The sequence below is a fragment of the Colletotrichum scovillei genome (genome assembly GCF_011075155.1).
Source record: "Colletotrichum scovillei strain TJNH1 chromosome Unknown Contig00005, whole genome shotgun sequence".
NCBI classification, from domain to species: Eukaryota; Fungi; Ascomycota; class Sordariomycetes; order Glomerellales; family Glomerellaceae; genus Colletotrichum; species Colletotrichum scovillei.
Genome location: NW_023336263.1, coordinates 2,301,329 through 2,328,179, shown reverse-complemented (window position 1 = coordinate 2,328,179; position 26,851 = coordinate 2,301,329). Strand labels below are relative to the sequence as shown.

The 26,851-nt window shown below is 54.4% G+C and overlaps 6 protein-coding genes across 6 annotated transcripts; 2 read left to right on the top strand and 4 right to left on the bottom strand.

Moving 5' to 3' along the window:
- The first annotated feature begins 798 nt into the window (after positions 1–798).
- HER10_EVM0000884 (FAD dependent oxidoreductase) lies at positions 799–3,352 on the top strand. Its single transcript, XM_035470651.1, has one exon. It carries the CDS (start codon positions 1,743–1,745, stop codon positions 3,216–3,218), a length of 1,476 nt encoding a protein of 491 aa, XP_035333682.1. The 5' UTR covers positions 799–1,742; the 3' UTR covers positions 3,219–3,352.
- Positions 3,353–3,474: 122 nt separating this feature from the next.
- Positions 3,475–6,238, bottom strand: HER10_EVM0012469 (transcription factor TFIID). The gene is made up of 4 exons (XM_035481863.1): positions 4,802–6,238; positions 4,655–4,742; positions 4,187–4,601; positions 3,475–4,136 (listed from the first exon to the last, which is right to left on the bottom strand). The coding sequence occupies exons 1-4, from the start codon at positions 5,050–5,052 to the stop codon at positions 4,120–4,122; spliced, it is 771 nt and encodes a 256-aa protein (XP_035334485.1). The 5' UTR covers positions 5,053–6,238; the 3' UTR covers positions 3,475–4,119.
- Positions 6,239–10,438: 4,200 nt separating this feature from the next.
- Positions 10,439–13,317, bottom strand: HER10_EVM0010637 (electron transfer flavoprotein-ubiquinone oxidoreductase). Its single transcript, XM_035480090.1, has 3 exons — positions 12,610–13,317; positions 10,945–12,520; positions 10,439–10,875 (listed from the first exon to the last, which is right to left on the bottom strand). Exons 1-3 carry the CDS (start codon positions 12,926–12,928, stop codon positions 10,776–10,778), a joined length of 1,995 nt encoding a protein of 664 aa, XP_035334345.1. The 5' UTR covers positions 12,929–13,317; the 3' UTR covers positions 10,439–10,775.
- Positions 13,318–13,896: 579 nt separating this feature from the next.
- HER10_EVM0001781 (glycosyl hydrolase family 92) lies at positions 13,897–16,696 on the bottom strand (the record flags this gene model as incomplete). The annotated part of the gene is made up of 6 exons (XM_035471516.1): positions 13,897–14,957; positions 15,010–16,126; positions 16,185–16,195; positions 16,250–16,354; positions 16,412–16,444; positions 16,495–16,696. The coding sequence occupies 6 exons, from the start codon at positions 16,694–16,696 to the stop codon at positions 13,903–13,905; spliced, it is 2,523 nt and encodes an 840-aa protein (XP_035333748.1). The 3' UTR covers positions 13,897–13,902.
- A 2,139-nt stretch (positions 16,697–18,835) lies between these two features.
- On the top strand, positions 18,836–21,293 carry HER10_EVM0009606 (uncharacterized protein). The gene is made up of 4 exons (XM_035479091.1): positions 18,836–19,968; positions 20,047–20,569; positions 20,652–20,977; positions 21,108–21,293. The coding sequence occupies exons 1-4, from the start codon at positions 19,370–19,372 to the stop codon at positions 21,193–21,195; spliced, it is 1,536 nt and encodes a 511-aa protein (XP_035334273.1). The 5' UTR covers positions 18,836–19,369; the 3' UTR covers positions 21,196–21,293.
- A 269-nt stretch (positions 21,294–21,562) lies between these two features.
- On the bottom strand, positions 21,563–25,365 carry HER10_EVM0007981 (HECT-domain-containing protein; the record flags this gene model as incomplete). Its single annotated transcript, XM_035477519.1, has 3 exons — positions 24,687–25,365; positions 23,979–24,635; positions 21,563–23,930 (listed from the first exon to the last, which is right to left on the bottom strand). The coding sequence occupies exons 1-3, from the start codon at positions 25,181–25,183 to the stop codon at positions 21,563–21,565; spliced, it is 3,522 nt and encodes a 1,173-aa protein (XP_035334155.1). The 5' UTR covers positions 25,184–25,365.
- Between the last annotated feature and the right edge of the window lie 1,486 nt (positions 25,366–26,851).

Sequence of the window (26,851 nt, the reverse complement as noted above, 5' to 3'; positions counted from 1 at the left end):
GGAAGACGGCGTGGGACAGCTGAAAGCGGGGATGCGACCACGAACCCCGCACGGTGTGGGCGGTGGGAAGAGCCATGGGATTCATACGGTCTTGGTACAAAACAAAGAGCCGTGAGGTAAGGAATGGTGGGCTGGGCTGGGCTGGGCTCGCCATGGTCCAGGTTGCATCAAACGTTTCCTTGTTTAGAAGCCCAATGGTCATGATTAAGTCAGCCTTGTGGTGATGTGATATCTGACTGGACCTGCCTGCCGTTGCGCTTGTTGTGCGTGCTCAGGCGATGCATGGCAACCAATAGTGGAACGAGAGACCTCTATTTGATACGGTCCAGCTTAAGTCCGGCTTAAGGCTTGGAGTGCCTGATTTCTGCTACTTGCCTGCTGTTCTGCTTTCCTCTCCTTCAGCCTCGCAAAATATCGAAGTATTTTCCCGCTTAAACCGTCATAGATCAATCATTATCGTGTAGATGACAAAAATATCAAAGTGGCAAAAATTATCAGGGGCCCAACCGCGATTCGAACGCGGGGCCTCGCCCATTCAAGCTATGCTGAAGGGTTTTTAAACCCGAAGGGCGAATCATACCTCTAGACCATTGGGCCTGATGTTGTTGGATGAAAATTTCCCGCACGAGCGAGCCTAAGACCGCGAGGGCGCCTGCCTGAAATCGTGACTGTAGAATGCAGGGAAGAAGGCAGTCAGTCTACTGATCCAAGTTGGGGGACAGTGGCGGCTATTTGAGCTCAGCCCAACAAGCCCAGCGCACTGATTTCATTTTCCGCCATCACATTGCCTGCCAGGATGACGTCGATTATCATCCGTCAACCATCGCTCATCGCCGAGGGGAGTCCAGAAACATCAACGCTCTGCTATACTCACCATCGTCAATTGCCATTTTCCTCTTGAGTGAGAAGAAAACCAACATATCCACTCATCCGCCGCCTACATCGGAAAAGCCAAGCCTGTACAGGTTGAAAAACCACGCGACCACGTCCGTCTCGTACTGCCGCAACACCTAACCCACCGCCAAACCTTTCCCTTCATGCAAGTGTCGGCCGACCTGCAAACCAACCTTACCGATCCCGACTATTCCCAACTGGCGGAACCCCCCACCAACGCCATTGACCTTACATGACGACCCCTCCAGACTCCCCCCCATCCCACTCCTGGTCGCAGGGGAAGGCAGAAAATGGGAGAAAAAAGACACCGGTCGGTGCCCCCGCCAAGCAAGCCCGCACTCCAACAAACTCCCAGGTCTGTCCCTCGTCCGGGGTGGAGGAAAAACTTACGATACACCGATAAAATGACCCCGCCAACGCCATTTCCAGCGAGCAAGTCGACGCGAGACCTACCTTACTCCCGGGAGTCGGGAGACGCTACCGACCTCCCACCCAATTCGATAACCTAGCCCAGACTCCCCCAGCAGTCTGCAGAGGAAAGGAAGAAAAAAAATTTGACCTCCGATAACGCCCTTCCCTCGTACGTGTGGCCGCGTGCGGTGAGCTTTCCGCACCGCCAATTCCCACTCCCAGAGATCGACCCGCACTATTATTTCTTCGTCCTATCCTGTCCGTCGCATTTCTTAAGGTAATGTTTTCTCTCCTGCCCTTTTGGCTTCAAAGGTTCTCAAAAGTACCTCTACCTTACCCCGTGTGATCTCCCTGCCTCCCGCTCCCGCGCCGGGTACCCGCTCCGATAGCATACGAAACTCCCTCCACAGACACCAACACCAGACGAGAGCCACAAGATGCCCTCCGACCCGGCGGCGGCAGCGGCGACAGAGCCAGCACCCTCCTCCATCCTCATCATCGGCTCCGGCGTCTTCGGCCTGACCACAGCCTACGAGCTCGCCCAGCGCCCACGCTACGCCTCCACAAAGATCACAGTCCTCGACCGCTCTCCGATCCCCGGCCCAAGCGAGGACGCCGCCTCCGTCGACTCCTCCCGCATCATCCGCGCAGACTACGCCGACCCGGCCTACGCGACCCTCGCCGCTGAGGCCCAGACAGAATGGCGCAAGACCTCCCATCCCTCTGACCTCGGCGCGGAGGGCCGCTACAGCCAGTCCGGCCTCTGCCTCGTCGCCGACCCCGTCGCCACGGCCTCGACATCGTACTTTTCCTCCTCCTCCTCCGCTTCAGCAGCAAAGACCAACGCCGACGCCAAGCAAAAGGCCAAGAAGACGTCTCTCGAATACGTCCGCGAAAGCTACAACAACGTCGTCTCCCTGGCAGGCAAGGACGGCGACAAGATCATCAAGGAGCTGCCCACTCCCACAGCCATCAAGGACTACCTCGGCACCCCCGAGGCCCCGGGCACATGGGGCTACATCAACCCGCTCGCGGGCTGGGCCGACGCCGGCGCCTCAATGTCCTACCTCGCGCGCAAAGTCGTGGCTCTTAACCGTGTCACTTTTGTGTCCGGCGTCGCGACCCGCCTAAACTACACTCCCGACAAGTCGACCGTCACAGGCGCAACCCTCCAAGACGGCTCCGTCCTCTCCGCCGACCTCGTCGTCGTCGCAGCCGGCGCGTGGACCGGCGCCCTCGTCGACCTCTCCGGCCAGGCCATCGCCACGGGCCAGGCCGTAGGCTACATCGACATCACCCCCGACGAGCTCGAGGTCCTCCGCAAGATGCCCGTCACCCTCAACTTCAGCACCGGCCTCTTCATGATCCCCCCCTCAGGCCTGCAACTCAAAGTCGCCCGCCACGCCTTCGGCTACCTCAACCCGACCGCCATCCCCCACCCCTCGCCCCAGACCCCGCCCTCGACAAAGTCGACAGTTTCCCTCCCGGCAACCCACCTCACCGACCCGAACCTCAAATTCCCCGCCGAAGGCGTCGCCGCCCTCCGCAAAGCAGTCCGCACCATCGTCCCCATCCCCGCCATCCACGACCGCCCCTTTGTCCACACCCGCCTGTGCTGGTACACCGACACCCAGACGGGCGACTTCCTCGTCTGCCACCACCCCACCGCTCGCAACCTCTTCGTCGCCACCGGCGGCAGCGGCCACGGCTTCAAGTTCTTGCCCGTGCTCGGGCGCGAAATCGTAAACGTGCTCGAGGGCCGCGGCGACGAGGTCTTTACCGAGAAGTGGCGGTGGAGGGAGGTCAAGAGCAAGGCGGACGTGACGGATCTGTACGAGCACATCATGACGGAGGACGGGAGCCGAGGCGGTATCCCTGGTCTCTTGCTGAAGCAGGAGCAAGCCAAGTTGTAAACCCCCGAATTCACATCCATCCACCCGAATGGAATTGCATTGATGTAGGTACATGCCGAATGTAGATACCATGTAGCAACCGTACAGATAGAGCTGTTAAAAATGTATAGTCATAAATGAATATCTAGTGCCACAGGGAACAAAATATGCGTGAAAGTAGTCGTGAAGCGTCTGTTACGAGGTGAGATGAATACGTTTGAGAGTGGCAAGTGGACACATCATTTACTAGTCACCATCACGAGGCATGCATAAAGATGTAACAGAAACCGGGTGTTGGCATTGTACTAAAAGATAATGCCGACTTGTCAACTCGAATCAAACTCGCAGACTGAACGTAGAGTAAGACTTGAGTGATCGGTCATGTCGCCTAAAACTAGGCAACGTTCATTGCAAAACCGGTTTCCCCCCTTCCACCAGCAGTCCCTCCCGACCTACTGTCCAGGAGGCAACTTCAACTCCAACTCATCCCCGTTAATCATCCCCCATCCGGTCTGAGACCCCAATGCATCTAAGTCGAGTCCATTAAAAAACGGCAAGGTCGACCTGCGCATCTGCCGTCGACGGTGCCACGAGCAGTCTATGTAGTGCCGCGGAATGAGAAATCTTATTCTTTTCATTTGAATCAACCACCTGACCGAAAACTTCCGGCCCGGGTTACCTCCTGTACCAACGCCAATGCAATGCAGCGGAAAAAAATGAAGTGAGCAGAACGGGCGTCGATGATTGTGTCACGGCCATATTGCCGGGTGACGGACGCTCGAATTTTTTTGGTTGTGTGTGCGAAAAAGAATTCGTGGTATCGTGAAAAAAGTGTTGTCTAGTCGTACAAAGTCGGTGGTTTTGTGTATGGTGGTAGTACATCGACTGGGTCAATGATCTATCCGTGTGATCAAGTGTCTGTTTAGACCTTGCGGAAATCTGAAGAAGAATTAGTAGGTGAAGGCTGTAGGTTTTAAAAAGGTACTTACCCTGAAGCACGGGATAGATCATCTCGAAGGCCTGGTAAATCTCCTCTCGCACCTTGGCACCAGTGAGGACGATCTTGCCGCTGACGAAGATAAGAAGCACAATCTTGGGCTTAATCATGCGGTAGATCAGACCAGGGAACAGCTCAGGCTCGTAAGAACTGAAGTTGTGATGGCGCGAAGCGAGACCCTCCAAACGAATGGGGAACTTGATATCGCAAGAGCCGACAATGTTCTGGATCTTGAAGTCCGTGAACTTGGCGTTGAAGCCAAGCTTCTGGATGATACGGGCGTACTTGCGAGACGCAAGCTTCGAGTCATCCTCGGACTTGGCACCGGTGACGACCATCTTGCCGGAAGCGAAGATCAGGGCAGTGGTCTTGGGCTCACGAATACGCATGATGACGGCAGCGAAACGCTGTGAAGTCAGTCAGCCACAGTGCAACTCGAGTGGAGGGGATATCGTCTCACCTTGGGGTTGTACTCTGCGTTTCTCGCGTGCAGGGCGATCGTCTTGAGGTCCAAGCGGCAATCCAAGTTTACCGTGGCAACGATGTTCCTTGAGTAGGCGAGATAAGCCTCATTGAGCAGAAAAAAGATCACTCATGATATACATACTGCAACGTAGGAGTCAAGCCACTGCCACCTTGTGTCGCGGCAGGCGTCGCAGCAGGTGTCGCGGGTGTCACCCCGGTACCGTTTGCAGGCTGCTGGCCGTTGGGCACAGGGATTTGTCCATTGACGGCCGCCTTATCGCCGTTCGCCTGGGGAGGAAGCTCGTGAGCGCCGCCGGGGAAGGAGAGGGAGCCAGGCGCGGTGAAAGCCTTGGCCTGCGCCGCACTCGTGGGATGGGTCTGAATCGCCTCCATGATTGCGGTTGATGGATGATGACCTGAAACCGAGAGTAAGAGCAGATCTGAAGCCTTGCGAATTAGTCTCGTTTCTCAGAGCTATTGTAGTAATGATAAAGAGTATGGAGCGCTGCTCCGATAATGGGGACTGTGAAGTGATGATGTAACGATGTGAAAATGGGTCAAGCGCAGCGATATTGTGTTGATGGGAAGTCTTGGTGAAGTGAAGATGTATGGTTTATGTTCAGAGGTCGGGGGCCAATAAGAAGCGCCAGCTAGCCCCCACCGGCTTGTGGTAGATGGGAAGGCACGACGGAGATGATGGGTAGGCAGATGGAGGAAGGCACGCAGAGCACGCCAGGAGAGGAAAGAAAAGGAAGGAGGGCATACCAATTGTTGGAGATGAACAAATAAATGTCTCCCCTTCAGTGTCTGCTGGACAGGAGGTATGTAGGTGTGCGCGTGTATCTTGCGATGCGACTTTTTTTGCGATCAGTGCCGAGCTTGTGACAGCGGCGGGAACGGGATGCAAATGGATCAAGTGAGGTAGGTCGACGAGAAGGTCGTGGGTTTCGTAGGCGTCGCTTCGATAATGTCGCGAATGACCCAGATACCAGCAATCAACTCGACGTCTCTGGATACCTCGTCACGGTTCAAAGCACGGTGTCTCTATTCGGCGACGGTGCGTGCGATGTCTACAGAGTGCAGCGGACTCGTTCTCGACCTGATATGTCGTCGGAAGGGGTTCGCGCGGGAAGTTTGACGAAGATATGTCTCGAAAGGAACGTATTCCAGTTCTTTTCTCGTCTCAGAGTACGAGATCCGGGGGGGACACTTTCAGTCAAGAAGGTATTCCGCCTGGGGGTTCTGAGGGTTGACGGGTTCGTCGGTTGGTTGATAGGGAGAGGAAGAGAGAGTAAAAGTCGACTTCCGAGATGTGGAAACAAGAGTCGCGACAGCGAGCTTTGTTGTCCAGAAGGATCGCAAGGAAGTAGAGGTGTAGGTTTGATGACAGCAGATGTGTCTATCGTGGGTATCGGACTGGTAGATGTTGCGATGACGATGACGACAAGGACGATGCGAAATCGTATCTCTGAGTCGTGATTGGAGGATTGGGGATGGATTGAGTGGGGGTGGAGAAGGAAAATTAGAAAGGCCGAACGTGAATGGATGACTACGCAAGGCCGTCGGTCGGAGCTTCCGCGCAAGAATTTCGAAACAAGCGGGTTGGAGGGAGGCCTGCCTCTTTATAATTTTGGCCATGGCCTACCTGAGCAGTCGCCCCAACGACACCCCCCTGCCACACAACCCAGGGGCCCCAGGCAGCCAGTGCGCCGTGGCGGTTGGTCCTGCTTGACATTGCTTGTGCTTAGCGGCCACGCTAAGGGCATGCACCCAATCAGCACCTTGGAAAATCTTCATTTTATCTCCTTCCTGTCCCCATGTACCCCTGCCGTGACCACCCCAGCCCCTGAAGTATCGCAGCACCGCGTCCAAGGTCTCTGTACTTTGCATTGTGAAATCCATTGATTTTCAACCAAGTCGCTCTCTTCTTATTTTGCGACAATGCATTCTGGCCAGTGCTTACCCTTTCAGTTCCACGCCTGCCTGTCTTTTCTTGGTTGAATCTTTGCCTCTCCTTGCGTTGCTTTGCCTCTCACTTCCCTCTGGCGCGCCCTTCTCACAGCTGCCAAACCTGCCACTGGCCAGCTCTTGGACGTCCCTTCACCACAGAGGCTGAGATGCCCTCCCTGATGGATCCTACCTATGTCATCATCAGCTGCCATCCTCTTTTTTTTTTTGTCTTGTGCTCTGTTGCCCCGGAGCCTGCTTTCCTGCCTTCAATCCGTATTTGATCTTTTTTTTTTTTTCCTTTCTTTTTATCGTTGCCCCCCTGCCAGCTGTGACTCGACTCGCTTGCCTTCCTGGCCCATCCTTGATGGCCACACTTTTTCCAGTCGGTCCTCCCTCGTTTTTCCGTCAACGCAACCCGGCGTGATCATCCACTCCGATCGCAAGCACTGTTTTCTTCCTCGCTTTCATTTCGGACCTGTGGACAAACTGCGACCTTGACCTACCGCTTACCTACTACGGACACGGCTTTCACACACTTGTCAGAATGCGACACTCTTTTCAACACTACTCGCCACGGCGTCACGACGCGACGGGTCAGCATTCAGCAGCAACAGTAACAAGACTGACATGACGGCGAAACCAACCACATCTGACAGGAGCATGACGACGATCTCATTCGCTCCAGCCACGCGCTCAAACAGAGGAATCGGAACGAATGGCGCGTATTCGTTTTTTCATACCGCGCAGTACGGAGTATGGACTACAGATACCGCACTGCATCCCGCGACAGCTCAGCCCAAAACCCTCCAAAAATCCAGCCGGGTAATAGGCCGTGGGCCGTGTCAAGACTATCTGGACGCCAACCAAATGCAAAATCCCGCTGGCGGCGCTACCTCGTACGGGTGCCGCTACCACAAACGCTACCCATAACCCACGACCTGCCGACCCATTCCGCCATTCCGCTCGCTTCTTCTTCCTTCTTCCCAGTCTGCCAGTGCCAGGCCCGTCTGGCTGTCTGTCTGTCTTTCTGTCTCGCGACTAGCCATAGTCAGAATACTCCGTACGGATACCGGTCTGTCCCAGGCAAGCCCAAGCAACATGAGCCAGGCAGGCTCCAACAGGCTCCTCAGCGCCGCGTCACTCAGTTTCTTTGGCAGCTGCAGCACACCCACCACGACTCCAGGAGTCCAGAGTCCAACCACTGGGGGGTGCTGGTCTGGATTGACACCGACTGGGCCCCCCTTCCATCCTCACCCCTTTCTGACCTGCCCCCCCTCCCCTCCCCCCTTTTTATGATTTTTTCCAATCCTCTCGTCCCAGGAACCCAAGGGCTTTCTTTCCCTCTTCCAACCCTCTTCTCTCAGTCTCCTACCACACGCTAGCGCTCTGAAACGCTGAGCCTGCCCCCTACTTTGATGGCCTCACTGACGATCACCTCCGACACGAGCTCTGTCAGTGCAAAGCGGCGGCAGCGGCAAGAACAGCAACAGGAGCGAACGGCCTCTCCGTCAAACCTGTCAGAAGGGTCACCAGACCACGTTGTCGGCATGTCGCCCGGACGCGAGGACACGACACAAACGCGGGGACCGAACAACAAGGAACAAAAGGGACCGTCATGACCACCAGGCAGGAACGCGAAAACGGCAGCTATTTTTCATGGCGCCTGCACTGCTTTCGGGCATTCGCGGTCTGTTGGTAGGAATTTATGGGCCGCGGCAGCAAACAGACGGCTTGCGACGTGTGAGTCATTGACTTCAGACCGGCTCCAATCGGCCAATGGCCAGCCATTGGTAAGGAGGGAGACGGGAGAAGGGGGAAGAGCATTGAGAAAAAGGGCTGGGTCTGCCAGTCTGATCAATTGGGCGTGTTTGTCGCTCGCCTCCTACTGCGTACTCCTCCCACCAGGCCCCCGCAACAAGACTGGCGCGTCAAGGTACTGGGTACGCGAGCCTTGCCACGCCGCGGCCCATCGCTGGGGACTCTACGCAGTATATCTCTGGAACCCGAACTTTCGCCCGACGAAAAACTCTGTCAACATCCACCAAAGAAGTTCCTTTTGCGGCCTGCGTTTCCCCAAAGAGACCTGAACATCGTGTAAGTTCGCTCATCATCAGCAGTCAGCACCTCTTCAACTCGACCTTTTGTGTCCGCTTGACGTCGCTCTAGCCCAAGCATGGCTGGGCGTTGCTTCGGCATGGATGCAGAGAAAGGGCGCTTGCAGCAATATCACAGATGCAAATTTTATTGCAATCTTACAACGAGGTATCGGGTACCAGGTCTATCGCGAGACTGGGGGCAATGGTCCGTGCACGCACAAGTACCTCTGGACCCATCCCCAAGTCGAGGTACTTTGTCCAGGTCTTCGGCTTTGCCCTCGCGACTCATGCATGTGTGAGCCCCATTGCCCCAAACCTCAGGCCAAGGTTTTTCCTTTTTTTTTCTTTTTTCTTTCACACCCCCAACCTCGTGCTTACAGCTGCTGCTTGCTGGCGCTGCTTGCCAGGTGCTTGCTTTTCTATGTATACGGTTTTAAGGCCGCATCTCGGCCTTGCGGGCCCTGCCAAAGCTCCATCTGCGCTGCGACTCATGTAACTTCAAACATCAAACTCGTACTTTGTAAGTCCGACAGCCTCGTTGGAACATGGAGGTGGCTCACCCTCACCCTCGAACTTGGCACCACCACCACTCCCTGAGACTGTTACCGTATCTATCCTATTTCTGCCTCCATCGCGACGCCCAAGGTTTGGCTGCCCATCGCACTGCCAATTCTCCTCGCTTTGGGCAGCGTGCAGAGCCCAGCAACTGACCTAGAGTTCCCAACTAAACGTGGGAAACCAAACAAAACCCAAAGAGCTAGCTACACGACTCAATCAACTGGCACGCAAAGCACGCCATCAGACCGAGATTCAAAATAAAGATTCAAAAGAACGCTTGTCCAACTTGAAAGGCTGCACTCCAGCCACTGAGACGGGCACTGAGCCCGCATTCTTTACATATTTGCAATGTGTCCCGTAGAAAAAAAAATCGTGGACCTCCTTCCCCTCTTCACGCGTTCCAGCCTCGCCAAACGCATGGAGTTCATGAACCACAAGTGTCTCGCAAGTTCGCATCGCACCCTTGGGTTGTCTCCGATGTCGTTCCCTTCCCACCCCCTCCCCATTCCCGCATTCCGCCCGAGTCGGGGTCTACCTCCGATCGGGTGCCACTCCGCACAGTCGCAACTTGAGCACGACCTGGAAGAAAATGTTATTTTTCCTGCAGGGACTCTCTATCTCTTTCTCGCGATGTATGTGTCGACTTGATTCAGCAAAGGCCCCTCCCTCCCTCCCTCCCTCCACCTTTCCGCTTCTCACGTGAGGGAAGTACATGTTATCTTTATCCTTCCATACCCTCCATCGTCAATCACGAGTTTGAACGCAAACGACGTCGCGACTGTAGGGACCCCTTGCCCTTTTTTTTCGCGGCCCTTGTCTTTCCAGAACTTCGACGTCAATGCAGGCAAGGGACGTGTTGGGCATTCGTCTGATATGCCACACTCTGGCACACATACACGCTCCGAGTCGGGGCCAGCTTGCCAGCCCAGCCTAGACGGGACACAATCGCGCGTGTCGTCATTCATATGTACAAACTGGACTTGGCGAGTAAGGGGTATCGCTGTATCCTTCTTTGCCGATGCGAACCGATGAGGATATCCGTGTTGCGTATGTAGTCCGTCATTGCTGCTGCCACTGCCACTGCCACTGCCACTGCCGGTGGTGGTGGTTTGGATTGTTAAACGGTCTTTGCGCAATCACATGGTAAACTTCGATAATTTCTTTGTCATGATATTCTGCCTTTTACTCATTCTTGACCGGATATTCCGACTATGGATGCAACCTCCTCCCCAAGTGCGGTAACACAAACTCCCATTGACACCGGTATTGTATTTGGAGAAAGGCCTCTATATGTTCAAAGCCCATACTCTCAGCCACCCCTTGCATTCCTCCTACCTACTCCATCCTGAGTACTATCATATGGATGTACCCTCCTATACTTCTGGGCTTGATCAGATGGGGGAAAAGATGTGACGGCTTTTGTCTAGATCGGATGAGAGAAAGAAAATGCTTTTTCTATCCGGTAGTAAATACTCCCCAGCCATGATGCTGATGGACATATAAAAAGGCGTCTCATGACATGTAGTACTTGGGACCCTCGCCGCCCTGCGGGACCTGCCAGTTGATATCCTGGTTCGGCGCCTTGATGTCGCACGTCTTGCAGTGGATGCAGCTGAAGACAGAATAGTCAGTAAAACATCCTTTCGTGGTAGCAGGGCAATAAAGGGGGAAGAAAACGTACTTTTGCGCGTTGATCTGGAACCGGACCCCAAGCTCCTTGGTCTCGTCCTCAACATACTCATACACGCCCGCCGGACAGAACCGGTTCTCGACGCCCTTGAACTTGGGCCACGTCTCCCGCGTGTGCTTCTCCCAGTCCTTGACCTGCAGGTGCACCGGCTGGTCCTCCTCGTGGTTCGTGCCCGTGCGGCTGACGCTCGTGAGGATGTCAAACGAGATCTTGCCGTCCGGCTTGGCGTACTCGATCTTGGGGAACTTGTCCGCGCTGCCCGTCGCCGCGTGGTCCGGCGTCTTGTGCTTCAGCGTCCAGGGGACGCGGCCTTTCAGGACGTACGCCTCGAGACCCGAGTAGGCGATGCCGCCGTACAGACCGAGCGGGGTGTGGAACGAGGGGCGGAAGTTGCGGACTTCTTTGAGTTCTTTCCAGATGGAGGATTCGCGGAGCTTGTCTTCGTAGTCGTACAGGAAGACGGTGTCGCGCGGCCTCTCCTCGGCATCCTCTCCCTCTCCCTCCTCCGCTACCGCGCTGCTGCCGGACGACGAGGAGAGTGCGCTGAAGGCGGCCTCGGCGGCGAGCATGCCCGACTTCATGGCGTTGTGCGTGCCCTTGATCTTGGGCAGGTTCACGAATCCAGCCGAGTCGCCAATCAGCGCGCCACCGGGGAACGCGCACTTGGGGATCGACTGGAACCCGCCCTCAATCAGCGCGCGCGCGCCGTACGTGAGGCACTTGCCGCCCTCGAGGACCTCCTTGTACATGGGGTGGTGCTTCATCTTCTGGAACTCGCCGTAGGGCGAGACCCAGGGGTTCTCGTAGTCGAGCGCGACGACGAGGCCGATGCTCACCAGGTTGTCACCAAAGTGGTACATCCAGCCGCCGCCGTACAGGTCCTTGGACAGCGGGTAGCCCATGGAGTGCGTGATGGACCCCTTTTGGAACTTCTCCGGCTGCACCTCCCACACCTCCTTGATTCCCAGCGCGTACGTCTGGTGCTGGCTGTCGCGGCGCAGGTCAAACTTCTTAATGACCTGCTTGCTCAGGCTGCCGTGGCACCCCTCGGCGAAGAGAGTGCAGCGCGCGTGGAACTCCATGCCGCGCTCAAACGCGTCCTTTGGCTTCCCGTCGCGGCCGATGCCGAGATCGTTTGTCGCGACGCCCTTTACGCTGCCGTCGACCTCGTTGTAGAGCACCTCGGAGGCGGCGAAACCAGGGTACACCTCGACGCCGAGCTCCTCGGCGCGGTCGCCCAGCCACTTTGTAAACTGGTTGAGCGAGACAATATAGTTCCCGTCGTTGTGCATCTGCGGTGGGGTCGGGAGGGGGATCGCGGCCGACTTCGTGAGGAAGCGCATGCGGTCACCGCCAGCGGGCGTGGCGTACTCGAAGCGGTCCGGGTTGTCCTCGGACAGCCAGTCCGGGATGAGCTCGTCAATGGCCGTGGGCTGGATGACGGCGCCCGAGAGGATGTGGGCACCCATCTCGCCGGCCTTTTCGAGGAGGAGAACGCGGAAGTTTTCGTTGCCGGCTTCGTTGGCGAGCTGCTTGAGTCGGATCGCGGCGCTGAGCCCGGCGGGGCCTGGAGCGTTGAAGGCATTGTCAGCTCAATTGGAATCTAGACACAAAGTATATAGCACAAGGGCGCTGGGGGGTGAAATGGTCCCGTACCGCCGCCTACAATGACAACATCGACCTCATCTGCTTCACGCTCGATCGTTGCCGGATCGAATTCGTCGTCCTCGTTGCTTCGTCGTGTCCTACTCGTCGTGAAAGTGCGTGCGCCAATGGGCCTGAAGATCGTGACGCCCGCAGAGCCCCGTGTAGAAGGTATCCTGCCAGTCGTGCTTCTTGACTGGGTTGTTGAGCTGGTGGTAGCCGTGGTGGCGAGTCCTGCTTGAGCGGGACGTGTAGCCTGGAATCGACACCTTGAGAGGTTGCGCGTGCTGCGCTGAAGACTCCTCGCGAGAGGTGACGCCGAGGTATTCATTTTGGCTACGGAAATATGTGCGCGAGCGTATGTGTATGATGTAGTTGATCGTGTCGTTAATCGGGATTGTCCCTTTCTAGTGAACCGGACTACCGCAAGGAACGTCCAAGTCGGCGTGGGTGTGGTTTCGCTCCGTTCGTTTCCCTCGTGCGCTTTGAGAGAGAGAGAGAGAGAGAGAGAGGGAAGCCGAGGGAAAGCTAGTGACGCGGGCGCAATTGGTGTTTCTCTCACTCGATCAAGTCACCTTGTGGTTCGTCAATCGGGCAGTGGTGCGGTTTAAAGTCTAGCAGCGGAACCTGGAGAAACAAGGGGAAAAAACGGCGGCAGATCTTTTTCAATTACAGTAGACGGCACACTGGGGGATCTTGACGAGCTTCGTTTCCTTCCCCCCGTCTCTAATACGTAATGCGAGGGGTGGTCAAAATGCTTGTAACTTGCCGCCCACCAGCTCGGGCCCTGTGGTTTCCTGTGGGTAGTGATAGCCGAGAGAAACCGGTCGGTGGTGTTTGGACTCGGTCAGTACCTGCATAACGCAGCCATCTGTAGCTCAACCATCAGGTAGACCCTCGGTATCCTTGGATGCTGTTTTTACAGCTGAAAGGTACCTGCGTATCAATGGCCGGGAGAAGCCGAGTGACTTCAAGCAGGTCAAGTAACCGTCGGACGCTGCAAAGAGTTTAACGTCTGGGGCGCCGAGCTGCAACCGTCCAATCACCGTCTGCAAATTTCAAATGTGAGCTGGGTCCCTCCGATGTCGTTTCGGCTGCAGGGGCAGCTGTTGCCGTCGGCGTAGCCTTCATTTTGGCCGAACACAGACTGTTCAACACTAGTAATTGAAAAGTTGAGGACAAGACATTTGTGGGTGCATTTACTCTATACAATTTTATATAATTAATGGGCACAGTCAGGCCATGCTCACATGACTCTATTGACGCTGTTGTTTTGTTTATACACCATCAAGCGCTCGCTACCTTTCAACCTTTGGTTCGAGTTGGCGCTATTGTCTTTGGTGTCGCTGCATAGCTGGGAGGCACATCTTCCTCTCTGGTGCCCCAATCACTCTCCTTCGTGCCGACGGTCAGCTCCAACACACCGCCTTGGTAGAAGAACTCGTGGTTTATCCAATTCTTCGTGTATGGTTTTCCGTTTAGAGTGGCGCTCTGAATGTAGATACCCTCGGCAAGTTCTTTGTCATCCTTTGCGATTTTTCGGATAACAGCGGGCTTAGGACCCCGGCTCTTAAGCCGCACCTCGGGGAAGAATGGCGGGATGACGAGGTACACGTCCTGCCCCGCGACGGGGAAGAACCCCATCATGGCAAGCGCACTGAAAGCGCCCATTGCACAGTCATCATTGCCAGGGATGCCGTTGATCGTGGCATTGAACTGCGAAGGAATGTAGCTCCGTGTGGTGCGCGAGCTGAGGCCGGGTCTACCCGCATAATGGAATTGGAACACCGTAAGGAACGCCTGTTCGTTGCCCATGTAGACAATATCGCCGCTGTGGTAGTATTCGAGCCTGTCGACAAACGCATCCCGACCTCCCATCAGCTTGATCAAAGTTGCCATATCCTGCGGTGCGAAGAACGAGTACAGCCAGGGTGAGCCCTCGTATGTCGCCTGGGCAGTGTCGAAGTAGCAGAGATGCTGTTCGGTATTAGGCGAACAGACACGCGTGTTCTGGTACGTAAACGAGCCATTCATCAACTTCGGCATCAGGAATCCCGTGTACTTCGTCCTCTCGATCTCTTTCTTGTCCTTGTCTTGGATGATATCCTCTTGGGCCGGATTCCAGAGGTTCTGCCAATTTGCGCTGCGCTGCATGTATTTCTCAAAATCTTCTTTGTGGCCGAGTCCCTGGGCCATCTCGGCGATGCAAAAATCGTCGTAGGCGTACTCAACGGTCCGAGAAATAGACCTGCTGTGTGGTCCGGTCGATATTTTGTCCATATGATCCTGTGCGATGTATCCCAGACCAAACCAGCTTTGCAGATTCCCACGGCCTTCGACGCCATAGTGCTGCGGGGCCACTGCAGAATTCATGTTAAAGACTGTTTCGTTGTAGGAATCCCAATCACATACCTTCGGCATCAGAGACCACAGCCTCATATGCGGTCTTCCAGTCAACCCCGTTGGTTATGTTCTTTAAGTATGCATCTGCGATCACGATATCCGCGTTCGATCCTCCTTGGCTAAACCCCTTGCAGAAAGACATTCTGCAGTCTGGAAGCTTTCCAACAAATCTGAAGATATCTAGCAGTGTTCGTACCATCTGCGTTTGAGCTTCAGGATCTATGATCGTCAGAAGTGGATGCTGTGCTCGGAATGAGTCCCAGATGCAGTAGAACGAGTCAAAGTACGGTTCGGACGACTCCCATAACGGGTTTTCGCCAGTGTAGTTCTGCGGTGACAGCAAGCTCCGGTATAGACCAGACCAGAATACGGTCTTCATGTCTTCACTGACGCCTTCTGTGCTGACATCCACTGTTGAGAGCTTGTCGGCCCAAGTCAATTCCGCAGCACGCACAGTGCCGTCAAAGTCGAATTTAGGGATATCTCTCTCAGCATTCTCACAAGCTTTGTTGACAGAGATAAAAGACAGGCCGACTCTGGCAAGGATCTGGTTGTTTGTGGGACGCTCAAATTGCAGCCATGCGCCAGCGGCGCCGGTAGGGTTGTGAATACCGCGCGTGAACTCGGCTAGATATTTGTCTGTCACGCGCGGGTTGTCCCCCTCGAAGACGCCGGAATTCCGAATAGGGGCGCCCTGGAAGTCGGCGCAGAAAAATGCTCTGTAGCTGCCCTGACCGAAAGAGGGTCTGAAGGTGCCGTCGCCAACGACGCGGCCAGACTCGTACACTTGAATGCCCCCGCTCGATCTGCTCTGGGCAATGTCCGTGAGGTCAATGAGAATTAATGGGCTACTCACGACTTCAACCGTGTTAAGGTCCGCTGCGTTTTCGTAAGATAAGGTATCGTTTGGTGAGAAGTTGAAGCGGAAGAGAGTTGTCCGCTCCCCGGCTGTCATCTCGGCGCCAACAGTATTGGAAATATTGACAGCAAAGTAGCCTGGACGGGCTACGACAGAGTTATTTACGCGCCAGAGGCTTCGTGATTCTGTTGTGAAGTTGCAGGCCATGTAATCATCATTGGGGCATCCTGGATGAGGGAACAGAGGGAAATTGCCTAGAGAAGGTGACTGTTCGAATGTGAGTGACACAGCATAGAGTTGGGCCGATAGGATGGGTGATTCTTACACCTCCGGTTCCTGTTCAGATTCATCAGTATTGTGATCAGATGAAGAGAAGTTGTGATGACTTACCAGAGTCATGTAAATGAGAGAAGCCGGTAATTTTGGAGTTGTCAGATACCCAGCCAGCCGCATTCTCGGCTCTGGAGTCCGTGTCTGCACAGGCTTTGGCCATTCCTAGTGGAAATGTCAGAGAAAGTTGTGCGCCGTGATCAAAGATGCCGTATCACTCACCATACGGTAATGATGCACCAGGAAACACATGGCCTACGGTTTGGTCAGATGTATATCAGAGTATACTAGGCAGCCCGACTGACCTCCGTTGGTGGTTCCGATTAATGGATCGACGTATCTCAGTACGGCTCGCTGTGCTCTGAAATCGGACTTGGCGCTGATTAGGTTGATGAAGCCTCGTGTTCCCGAGAGAGGCCACCATAGGACCAGACAGATGACAACAGCAGCGAATACCGCCAGTCGAACAGGTCGGGACAGACCGATGGCTGGGACGAGGAGGGCCATCTTGGACTGGTGTCAAAGGTCGCCGTTTGATTAATGACCAGCAGCCGCCAGATGCCCTTGAATCGAGAGTTGAAATAGTTGAACAGAACTTCTGCCCATCAGAATGCCTCCAGGGCCGGACGAAGACTAGCTCGCCGAAGTGATTGATCTGCTTACGCGGTCATGGGGATGTGATCTCAACAAATAGTCTGGCGATGAATTAGTGCATGTCGGTGAGGACTGCCCGGATCATACCACACCGAAAGAATTGTAATTGTTGATAAAAGTGGTGGAAGTTGAAAGTTGACGATGAAGAAGTCAGAGCTGCAGACTAAGTGGAGACGGTTCCTAAAGGTAGACCAAGGGGACAGTCGAGTGTCTCTGGCCTGACGTAGGTACGAGTAGCTGGTTGGAGCTTGGTAGGGATGGATGGCATTCCTTGGTGTGCGATGCAACTTGGTTCGGAAAGTGACGACCGACGAAATGGACAATAACATCAACTTCAGCTGATGTCTGAAGTCAGGCAAGTCTCGGCAGCTCGTGCTTCGCTCCGTCCCTTTGGTTCAAAGCGGATTCATGCAGCAAGCACGAACGATAATGATGAGATTTCGAATGGTTAAGTTCGAAGCTTCAAGGCACATGCCGCGGAAGGGGTAACAGGACACATGTTGAGAGACATGTGGGCAGGCAGTCCTTGTTTAAGAAGCCCTCCGCTACTTAGTTTTGTCCATGGCAATTCACCCGATGGGATGGATGGATGGGGACAAACAAGGGTTCTATTTTTTTCTTCCCCTACGAATACCGTATTACTCCATGTCTTTCCGCCTCCTGAAGTGTCTCGCTCTGGAGCCACCAGCCCAAAACGGTAACCTTGTCGACGCCAATACGCAGTAGAGTAGCTGGGCCACCAATTGACATGATGGATCATCTGCAGCTGGCCGGCCCTTTTCCGAGATAGCGATACCTATTGCCTGGGGATACAAGCTTAGCACCACCCATTTAGGTAGCGGAATGTCTGCTCCAAAGTCCAAGTGTGGCTAGGGCTGAGGGGAAATAGGTCCTGTAAGGTAGGTGTCGAGATCTGGCCCGAATAGCGTACCATGTCGTGTCTGCAGGATGAAGCGACGCCAAACCAAGCAGGTCTGACGGGCTGATGGGCTGAGGTACCGGTAGCACAGCTGCAGAGGCTGATCAGTGATGGAGGCCGCATTGCAGTAACCTTGCCTTGAGCTGCTTGAATTACCAACCCGGTCGTCACAAATAAGGTTAAATGTTAGTGCAGTTTGTGCCGAGTCGCCGAGTCAGCCGTCCACCAGCCATTTCTCACAGAAACGCCGCCAGAAATACTTCCCCTAGTGTACTGTGGTAGGTAGAACACTCTGTGACTCCGTCTCCAAGACAAAGAGCCACGTGCTCCGAGTTGGCCCCTTCCACAACACACCGTTTCTTTTCATCATCTTTTCCTTTCCCTGCTCTCTTCATCGCCATGCCTTCATTCTCACACTGACGCTCCGTGGTCCAGGACGTAGTCCGATTTTCTGTAACGGTCAGGTCCATTATAGCGCAAAGTTTCTCGTTTGCTGGCCTCGTCACATATCCTGCGACTACCTCAGAAGCCGAGCATAGATCATCCCGACTTGGCTCTGGTTTCTAGTGGAAAGTCCAAGCGGACTCTTCTCCGCGCTCAGTTCCAAGATCACATCGTGGAGCACATTGTGATTGTAGCTCAACGCTGCAACCCAAGATTCATCAACAGAAAGCTTCTGGAACATGTCTTCGCAGCAACTTTTGTTCGAGCAATCCGGTCCGACAGCGCGGTGGACCTCTCTCCCCCACCCATCCATCTCATACAATGCATACTGCATCGTCTTCCTTCATCGGAGGATACCTGCCTGCTCACCACCACCACCACAATGCACGGCGCCGAGTGGCTGCCGTTGGGCTAACGTTACCGTCTCTTAGCTGGGGATCCAACAGCTGCATTAAGGCGGAGAACCCTGTTCCTCCATCCTGCCATCCTGGCTCCAACTGCCTCGATTCATTCTTGACCTCTCCCACCGGCTATTCTGGAAGCTTGAGTCGGGGACGACCCTTGTCTGTCAAGAAGCGTCAGGGTCCCATCAGGGTTTGAGAGCCAGCTCATACCGACCATGCCCATCTATTCCCACTGCCTTGTTGAAGCTCGCTGGCGCATTCAAAACGCAACTCGTGGCCTGAGCTTCGTCGACAGTCTGGGCTGCCCGATGCTAAAACGTCGTGGGAGCCCGTGGACTCTCTTCCACAGACTTGCGCGTTGGTTTTCTTCAACCTCCCCACCTCACCCGGAATATCTTCTTCGTCCTGGTCTTTTTCCCGTTCACGTCCCCCACTTTGACGTACTGGCAGACTTGCGGTGGGCACACTAATCAGCAAAACGACATCATTTCCTCCTGCAATACGACAACGTTCTCTTATTAGTCTCCATATACAACGTTTCCTCCCCCGCATCTTGATCACCTCCCCCGCTCATCATCCAAGGTCACGCGAACTGTAGTTCATCCTTGGATCAGAGGAACATGAGGACCTGGACAGGCACTTGACCAACCCCTCTTCGGCTCTTCTTATAATGATGCCCTGCCCGTCGAGGGCCAGGCATCGCGACGTCCGGCGGTCGTGACCGCAACATCGTTGGAAAAACACCTTTCCATAGTCATCATGGCCCTCTTATACGGCCTCGCCTTCGCCGGCCTGGCGGCAGCTAATCTCAGACCCAACTGTCCTCACTTCACCGACTACGCGGCAACGCTTCACGAACCCTTCTCAGAAGGCGTCCATAAGCTAGCCTACCAGCGTCCGCCGCCAGAATGCCGCACGGCCAGTTATCCCGAGGTCGAGAAGACCATCACCGAGATGAAGGCTCTCGTCAAAGATCCGGACCTCTATCGTCTTTTTGAGAACACGTTCCCGAATACTCTTGACACTACCGTCGCTTGGACCGGTGCTGCCGAAGACAATGCAGACGAGGAGCTCAGCTTCATCATCACCGGCGACATCAACGCCGAGTGGCTCCGGGACAGCAGTAACCAGTTGCAGAGCTACCGCTCTCTACTTACACGCAACTCCTCGGCCGGTTCCCTCGCTGCTCTATACCGCGGCGCAATTAACCTCCAAGCTCGCTACGTCCGCTTCGCGCCTCACTGCAATGCTTTCCAACCACCAGCGGAATCCGAAATAGCCCCCACAGACAACGAGGCCGGCGGCGCGTCAGATCACATCTACCCCCAGTACCCGACCTACTCCTTCTTCGAGTGCAAGTACGTAGATTAACCCCCTCAGTCCCGTCCCGTCCCTCAGACCCTCGAAGCCCCCTCCAACTAACACGGCATATCAAGATACGAGCTAGACTCCCTCGCCGCCTTCCTCCAGCTCTCCCACGACTACCACGCCGCCACGGCAGACAAGGACTTCTTCGCCCGCTTCAACTGGTCCAAAGCCGTCGCCGTCCTCCTCAACACCACAGACGCCCTCCGCACGGGAACCTACGCCGCAGACGGCACCCTCAACCCCTCCCCGGCACTCTTTGAGCGCCGCGCCGTCTCCGCCTCCGAGACCCTCTCCAACAGCGGCAACGGCGCCCCGACCCAGGCCGGCACGGGAATGGTCCGCAGCTTCTTCCGCCCCAGCGACGACAGCTGCATCTACCAGCTCTTCGTCCCGGCCAACATGATGTTCGCGCGGTACCTCAACTCGTGCGCCGAGATCATGGACGGCATCGACGCCAGCCTCGCCGAGCGCATGAGGGAGTCGGCTAAAGTCGTCCGCGAGGGCATCGAGGCGCACGGGAAGACGACGCACCCGAAATTTGGCGAGATTTACTCGTACGAAGTAGACGGCTTCGGTAGCCACAACATCATGGTTCGTCCCTCTTCTTTCTTCCCAACCACACTTGCACAACTTTCCATCTATCTTTCCCCTTCGTCATCTAACACAATCTCAGGACGACGCCAACATCCCCTCCCTCCTCTCGGCCCCTCACTACGGCTACCTCTCCGCCTCGGACTCAATCTACCAAAACACCCGCCGCTTCGTCCTCTCCACCTCGAATCCCTACCAGATGCGCGGCCCCGTCCTCAACGCCACCGGCGGCCCCCACATCGGCCCGGGAAACGCCTGGCCCATGGCCCTCATCGCCCAGCTCATGACCTCGGACGACGACGACGAGATCGCCGGCGGTCTGCGCCAGCTCGTCGCCTCCACCGATCGTCTAGGCCTCATCCACGAGTCTGTGAATAGTCACGACGCTTCTAAGTGGACTAGATCATGGTACGTCATTTGTTGGGGGTTTTTCTTCTTTTCTTTTTGCTGCAAAAAAGTCGTGGCAAAAATGCTGCGCTTACGCCTCCTCACCCAACCCTGATATTGGATTGGGATTTTGCTAACGAGGTATCTGTAGGTTCGCATGGGCGAATGGTCTCTTTGGACAGATGATGCTGGATCTGAGAGAGAGAAAGCCGCATCTTCTTGAGAGAAGTTATCAGTAGAGCAGTCGAAATGTTGCTACATATGTCACATAGTACTCATGATGTCCTATACATATCGTTTGGCGGAATGACCGCTGGCAATGTTGCCCCTACAGAGCAAGCAGATACACGAACATATTCTAGCTAGTAAAGTAGATGTGCAAAGAAAGTGCACATTCAGGGGTCGGTATCACATCCACTGCCATCTACAGACCAAGACTCCATGCCACGTGATAGCGTCTTCGCATCGTTGGCCACAAACCTACGGATCTTTTTGCGGTGCAGTGAAATAATACATTTGCATTTTTGAACACTAGTGATCTGCTCTATCTTCACGTCATAACGTCATGAATGCCCGTCCAGCACACTCTTCTAGGTTACCGCTCGCTCAGCTGAGATCGAAGCCAGCTCCCGAGGAAACCGCATAGAGCAGCTTCTGTCTGAGAGTCTCCTGGTTCTTGTAGCGGGGCAACTTCAGTAAGTTGACACAGGTGCTGGTACTGGGCAGTCTCTCCTGATCCTCTCCTCCATCCCTGATACTGAACCGCGGGCTGAGCTGCGAGAAGCCTAGCAAAGGTGCTCGTGGCGTACTCGTCACGTACTTGAGCACGTCTCGCCGCTCCCGGTCGGAGAAGTTTGTCATGACTTTCCAGAACAGCTGGACCGTGGGGTGCTCCAGTCCGTCGTCTCCAATCTCGTACAAGCCCGAGTAGACCGTGTTCTGACGCAGATCTTCAATGTCGATTTCGGAGCTGTCGCCTCCCACAAGACGCTGTAACTCGTTTTGATTGAACATTGAAAGCCACGCAGGGGCAATGATCGAGCGAAGACCTCGAAGGAACGCGGCCGTTTGCTGTGCAGGTTGAGCAACGAGGCGATGACGGGCAACGTAGGAAATGTAGAGGAGGCGGTTATCGTTGGTAACGGTAACATTCTCACCATTTGGAATCAGATTCCGCGTGACAGTGCGAACAGGTTCCCCTGGCAAAGACACCTGATCATTAAGCGTGAAGTCCAATGCCCAATCCGCAACATTCCCGTGGTGGTTCTTGAGGCGCAACATGCCCTGGTACAGCTCCTCATCCAAATCCCTGAGGTCGTTCACATTGCCCCTGTAGCTGTTCTCTCCGGTCTGGCCCGAGATCCATTTCAGGAGGAAGAAGCCAGCAAACGCAATGTCGACCAGAATCCCTTCGTACATGCACTTGCCTACAATCCGGCCGAGGAACTCGAACTGGCGGAGTAGACTCTGGACTTGGTCTTGCCATTCAGCTGAGCGTTCTGGAACTCCAGCTCGTTTCAACACCTGCCTGAGCTCGTCCATTGCAGTCGGGTTGGGGTACAAGAGCCCCTTGCTGTTGGCCGTGAAAAGCGAAATGCCATCCCTTGGCCCGAACGCTTCTGTCGTGACGCTGGTGAGGAATTCCTTGGTAACTCCGCCACCATCGATGCCAGCTTCGACCGTATCGAATTGATCGACAAACTGGATCTGTATAGGTTCTTTGAGGCCTTCGCCAAGCTCATAGAATTGCTCAAAGGCATCCTTAAACACCTGGCCTCTTCTGATTTTGCCATGATGTCGCCCAGCTGGACTGCGCCCAGGGGAACGCAGAGGATTGTGCAGCATCGTCATTCTCCACTGATCAGCATCCATGCCCTCCCTCCGCTTGTGTTTGTCAAGATAGACGAATTGGCGGAAAATCTGGACACGGGTATCGAATGGAATGACAAATGGCATGTGTCTCAGAATCTCCAATTTTGGCCCGATCACGGCGAGTAGACGATCCCTCTGTGCTTTGCGTTGTTGAGCCCGAAGCTTCTCAATTTGTGCATGCCGTGATACTCGCTGTCCGGCTACGGTGTGAATAATACCGCTGTGCAGCCCACCCATATTGGTGTCTTCGTCAACCTCACCGTCTTCGTCGTCACTAGAGTCGGAGACTTCGTTCTGTCGTTCTTGTTCAGCGACAACAGCACTGACAAACCCCTCCATATCAAATTTCGATGTCATGAGCCAGTGGTCTCGGGGTAAAAATGGCCGTCGAGAATCTCGTTCGTACAAAAGTCGTAATGCCGTAGTTACAATACTACGCAGGCTACCGAGGTCAAGTCTAGTATCAGCCGCGTTGGCTCTTGGGTCTTGGCTTCGGGCCTCCTTCGAGGTCTTAGCGGTACTACTGCCGCTTCCAAAATACGACTCGAGTTGCGTCATCGAGATCGGCTCGGAATGTTGAATGCCTTGTAAAATATCCGCAGCATTGTAGTGTAGCGTGAAAGCTAGGTGCTTGAGCACAATGGTCAAGTTCTTTACTTCGCTAAGAGAAAGTCCGCATGCTCGTAGACGAGACGTTGGCCCCTCGAATTTGATTATGTCAGGGAAGATACCACTGAAGAAGTCTTCGTCGTCGCTCAAGCGAAGAATAAAGATGTAGAGCTCGAGGAAAAGAAGGACAAGTCTCCATTCTTGCTCATGCGAGTCACTTGACTTTGAAGATTTTGACAAGTAATCGCGCAGCAGGACTTGTACCGATGCCGAGTTTTGCAAAATCTGCTTGTAAATGGTGGTCTGGCTCATAGCCTGCCAAAGAAACTGGATTGTCGGCAAACTTCCCAAGCCCGTGCTAACATCTCCTAGGAAGAGGCGCATACGGATATCATCGCCCTGACTTGGAAAACAACGGAGAAGAGTGAGAATGTACCCGGACAACAAGCTTGCGCTTTGGAACTCATGACTTGAGGATTGAGAGCCAAAATTACTGGATAATGTAAGCGACTTTTCGAGGGTAGGAAAAGGATTCACTCACGTAGTGAGCTCGGCCAAAAGCGCCGAAATTCCATCTCGGTTGACCAGAGATGTGAGTTGACTGGTGATGTATACAGGCAGTGGGCGTATCAACGACTCATCCGGGTTGTTAGAATCCACATTCATCGAGGCCGGATCAGCTACTCGAACAGATAGTCGCAAGCTGATTTCTGTGGACAAGCTCGAAAGTTGAATATGCAATGCGTCTAGGTGCTTAAGCCCCTGGCTCTTCGGCCCAGCCCTTTGGTATAAGCCAATGAAATGTGCAAGAAGCCAAAGTTGGGCTTCCCTTTCAACACCGCGTATCCGTCCGTCACTATATATTCTTTTGATGGCTGAGGCGAGTCGATCGGATTCGAGATTTTCAGAAATGACTTTCGAGTGCTCTTCGACAAGGTGCAGGTCATGACGAGTCAAGAAGAATAGCGTGAATGCTTCGTAAGCAGCCACCAGATACTCATCAGCGGATGCAGCTTGGAGCGGCACGAGGAGAGCTTTCGAAGTCGACTCCAAAGCTGCCGTATCCATCTCCGGTACCCCACATATCTCTGCCAGGGCTGTATAGTACTGTCTAAACGATTTAGAAAGCGCATCGGGGGCAACACTTATGATGTGCGTTAGGAGGCTGAGAAAGAGTCGGATCTCGTTGTTTTGACTGCTAGAGGCAGCGTTAGTTGACATTGAGCGTTGTTCAGAGAGGGATACCAACGATTTCTTTGTTTGTTCGCCTAGAGCATCCACAAGTATCCGAACAAGACGTGCCAGTCTGGGTGCAGGAAGGTGGCTAGGGGCAAGGCACTCGAGGTTGGTCGTATTTAGTTCTCTCGCAAAGAGCACCAGGCGTTCAACATCGTCGGGTCGGGTCTGGAAGGTTGTCAACAGCAGTGGCAACGCCGTTGCTAGTCTCTGTTGTGTACCAAGGACCGAGGTACTCGAGTACAGAGTATCAAAGGCGTCCCGGCGAGAGTCTCGAAGCCGCCTCCTAACCCTGTGGCCCCTCCATGTTTTCTGAATCTTTTCAGAGGCTTTCAGCCTGTCTCGGTCCTGCTGTCTCTGTGCGCGTTCGGCTTGGGCGTTGGAAACGGTCTTAGAGGCTCCTGAGCCTGCGGCAGGCGTCCATGATGTTGCGGCAAAGGGATTGAGGTTCTGGCCACTGAGGTTCACATTCCGGGGGCGTCGGGAGTTGCCCGTGAAGGTGGGAAACATGTTTCCTTGGAGAAACGATGCCTAGTGAAAGAAGTGAAAATGGTAAGGTTGTACCATGTCAAGAAGAGATTCACAGAACCACCAAAGTGCAAGTAGCTGCGATGGTGGAGGGTGAGGAAGTCGCGAGCGCGGTTGACTTCCAGAAGCTTCAGCACGTTCGGACGGGGTGTATGTAATCGAACTGTCACTGGAGGGTAATTCACGGGCTTGGGCATCGGCTCTGGTGGGGTCTACCTTAAGGTAGTCTCTCGAGGTGCCTGGTTTGGTGAGGTAAGCTGGAGCTGGTCCCAGCGTCAGGTTGTGGAAGGTTCCGATGTGACGCGAGCAGGCACGAGCTTTGTGGCCTGGTGGGTCCTGGGACCTGGGGACAGCAAGGTCAGGTACGTACCCTACGTTGGATAAGAGAATGGGGGCGGTTGAGTCCAAGCGCCGCCCCCTTGCACCCTGCCATCTGGGGAGGAACACACAAACCGACGTTGACCTAATTGCTGCTAGTTGACCATAATCATGGTGGACATATCTGATGACATCTTTAAAGATGGATGGGCCCGACGATGAGAGGTCGCAACAAAAGGCAAGACAGTTGTTAAAACTCAGTAGCATCAACATACGGCTGTCGCAGAAGCTGGAAGTCTATCATGACCGTGTTATGCTTTCAAGACACGGCTGACTCGGATTGCGATCTCTTTACTCGCGCAAATGTCGGTGAGGATGCCAGCCCAGGTGAACCCGTATGAGGAAGGTACTCTGATGCAGAAAGGCTGAAGAGTCGTGTGAAAAGCACCCAAGATGTTCATTTCTCAGGGAAAGCTGCGGGAGAGGTATGGTGGTAGACTCTTGTCAAATGAAGATGATTCCAACGGACTCTACACGCATGCATACCTCTATACAAAACTACAAACTCGTTGCACGAGCATTCATCCGGGCTCTGATAATCGTCTGTTCTCTTGATAGACCCCCTCAGCATTAGCAGGGAGGAGATGAGCCGCGGTTAACAGACTCTGGGGCTATACTGGTATAGATATGCAGAGGAAACCCGCCGCGCGCATGTTGGCAAATTCATTCCAGCCTGAGAGCGAGGGGCTGAGTGCTTCAAGTCGTCTCGCGTGTCTTGGGCTTCAACATTATGTATTAAGGTGCTTCAGTTTTTGTCTAAGGCGGCAGCTAACGATTTGATGGAAGTGCCGGCTTTCTTCGTGGGCATTTGTGGCACAGACAAGCGCATTTAGGTACCACGTTTCCAGCCACGGCTCTTGGTGCGAAATCGCCCTTGCTTTTTTGGAAATGAGCAATGTCCCTGACGTTGTTTTGTCGCACACCGCAGAAAGAGAGAGAGCCAGCCAAGGGTGACATTCTCATCCATTCTGTCTGCCGTGACTGGCTGTCAGTCAAGGTAGCGTGTCGCATTACTCCTCCTTATTATGCCTGAACCTGTTTGTTTCTACCACAAAGGTAAGGTACTCCAGACACCTCCAGATCGGCAATCTTCTTCTTTTTGTTTGTATTTTCGTCACAGGGTTCGCCGTTGAATCGGAAATGGTCGCATAAATTTCTGACGTTTCTCCACTAGACCAGCTACCTCAACGCTCGTACTTGTGTCGATGCTGGCCTGATGTCCCTATCTGTTATCAGTGAGATGCTACTACTATTTGCGATAGTGACCGAATG

Excerpts from the sequence above, each read along its gene's own strand:
- HER10_EVM0000884 (XM_035470651.1), top strand. The coding sequence starts at position 1,743 with ATGCCCTCCGACCCGGCGGCGGCAGCGGCGACAGAGCCAGCACCCTCC.
- HER10_EVM0012469 (XM_035481863.1), bottom strand. The coding sequence starts at position 5,052 with ATGGAGGCGATTCAGACCCATCCCACGAGTGCGGCGCAGGCCAAGGCT. Across the intron at positions 4,743-4,801 it reads GGCTTGACTCCTACGTTGCA|GAACATCGTTGCCACGGTAA; the intron begins GTATGTATATCA and ends CGCCTACTCAAG. Across the intron at positions 4,602-4,654 it reads ACGCAGAGTACAACCCCAAG|CGTTTCGCTGCCGTCATCAT; the intron begins GTGAGACGATAT and ends CTGACTTCACAG.
- HER10_EVM0010637 (XM_035480090.1), bottom strand. The coding sequence starts at position 12,928 with ATGAATACCTCGGCGTCACCTCTCGCGAGGAGTCTTCAGCGCAGCACG. Across the intron at positions 12,521-12,609 it reads TGTTGTCATTGTAGGCGGCG|GCCCCGCCGGGCTCAGCGCC; the intron begins GTACGGGACCAT and ends TCAACGCTCCAG. Across the intron at positions 10,876-10,944 it reads TTCCAGATCAACGCGCAAAA|CTGCATCCACTGCAAGACGT; the intron begins GTACGTTTTCTT and ends TTCTGTCTTCAG.
- HER10_EVM0009606 (XM_035479091.1), top strand. The coding sequence starts at position 19,370 with ATGGCCCTCTTATACGGCCTCGCCTTCGCCGGCCTGGCGGCAGCTAAT. Across the intron at positions 19,969-20,046 it reads TACTCCTTCTTCGAGTGCAA|ATACGAGCTAGACTCCCTCG; the intron begins GTACGTAGATTA and ends CGGCATATCAAG. Across the intron at positions 20,570-20,651 it reads TCGGTAGCCACAACATCATG|GACGACGCCAACATCCCCTC; the intron begins GTTCGTCCCTCT and ends ACACAATCTCAG.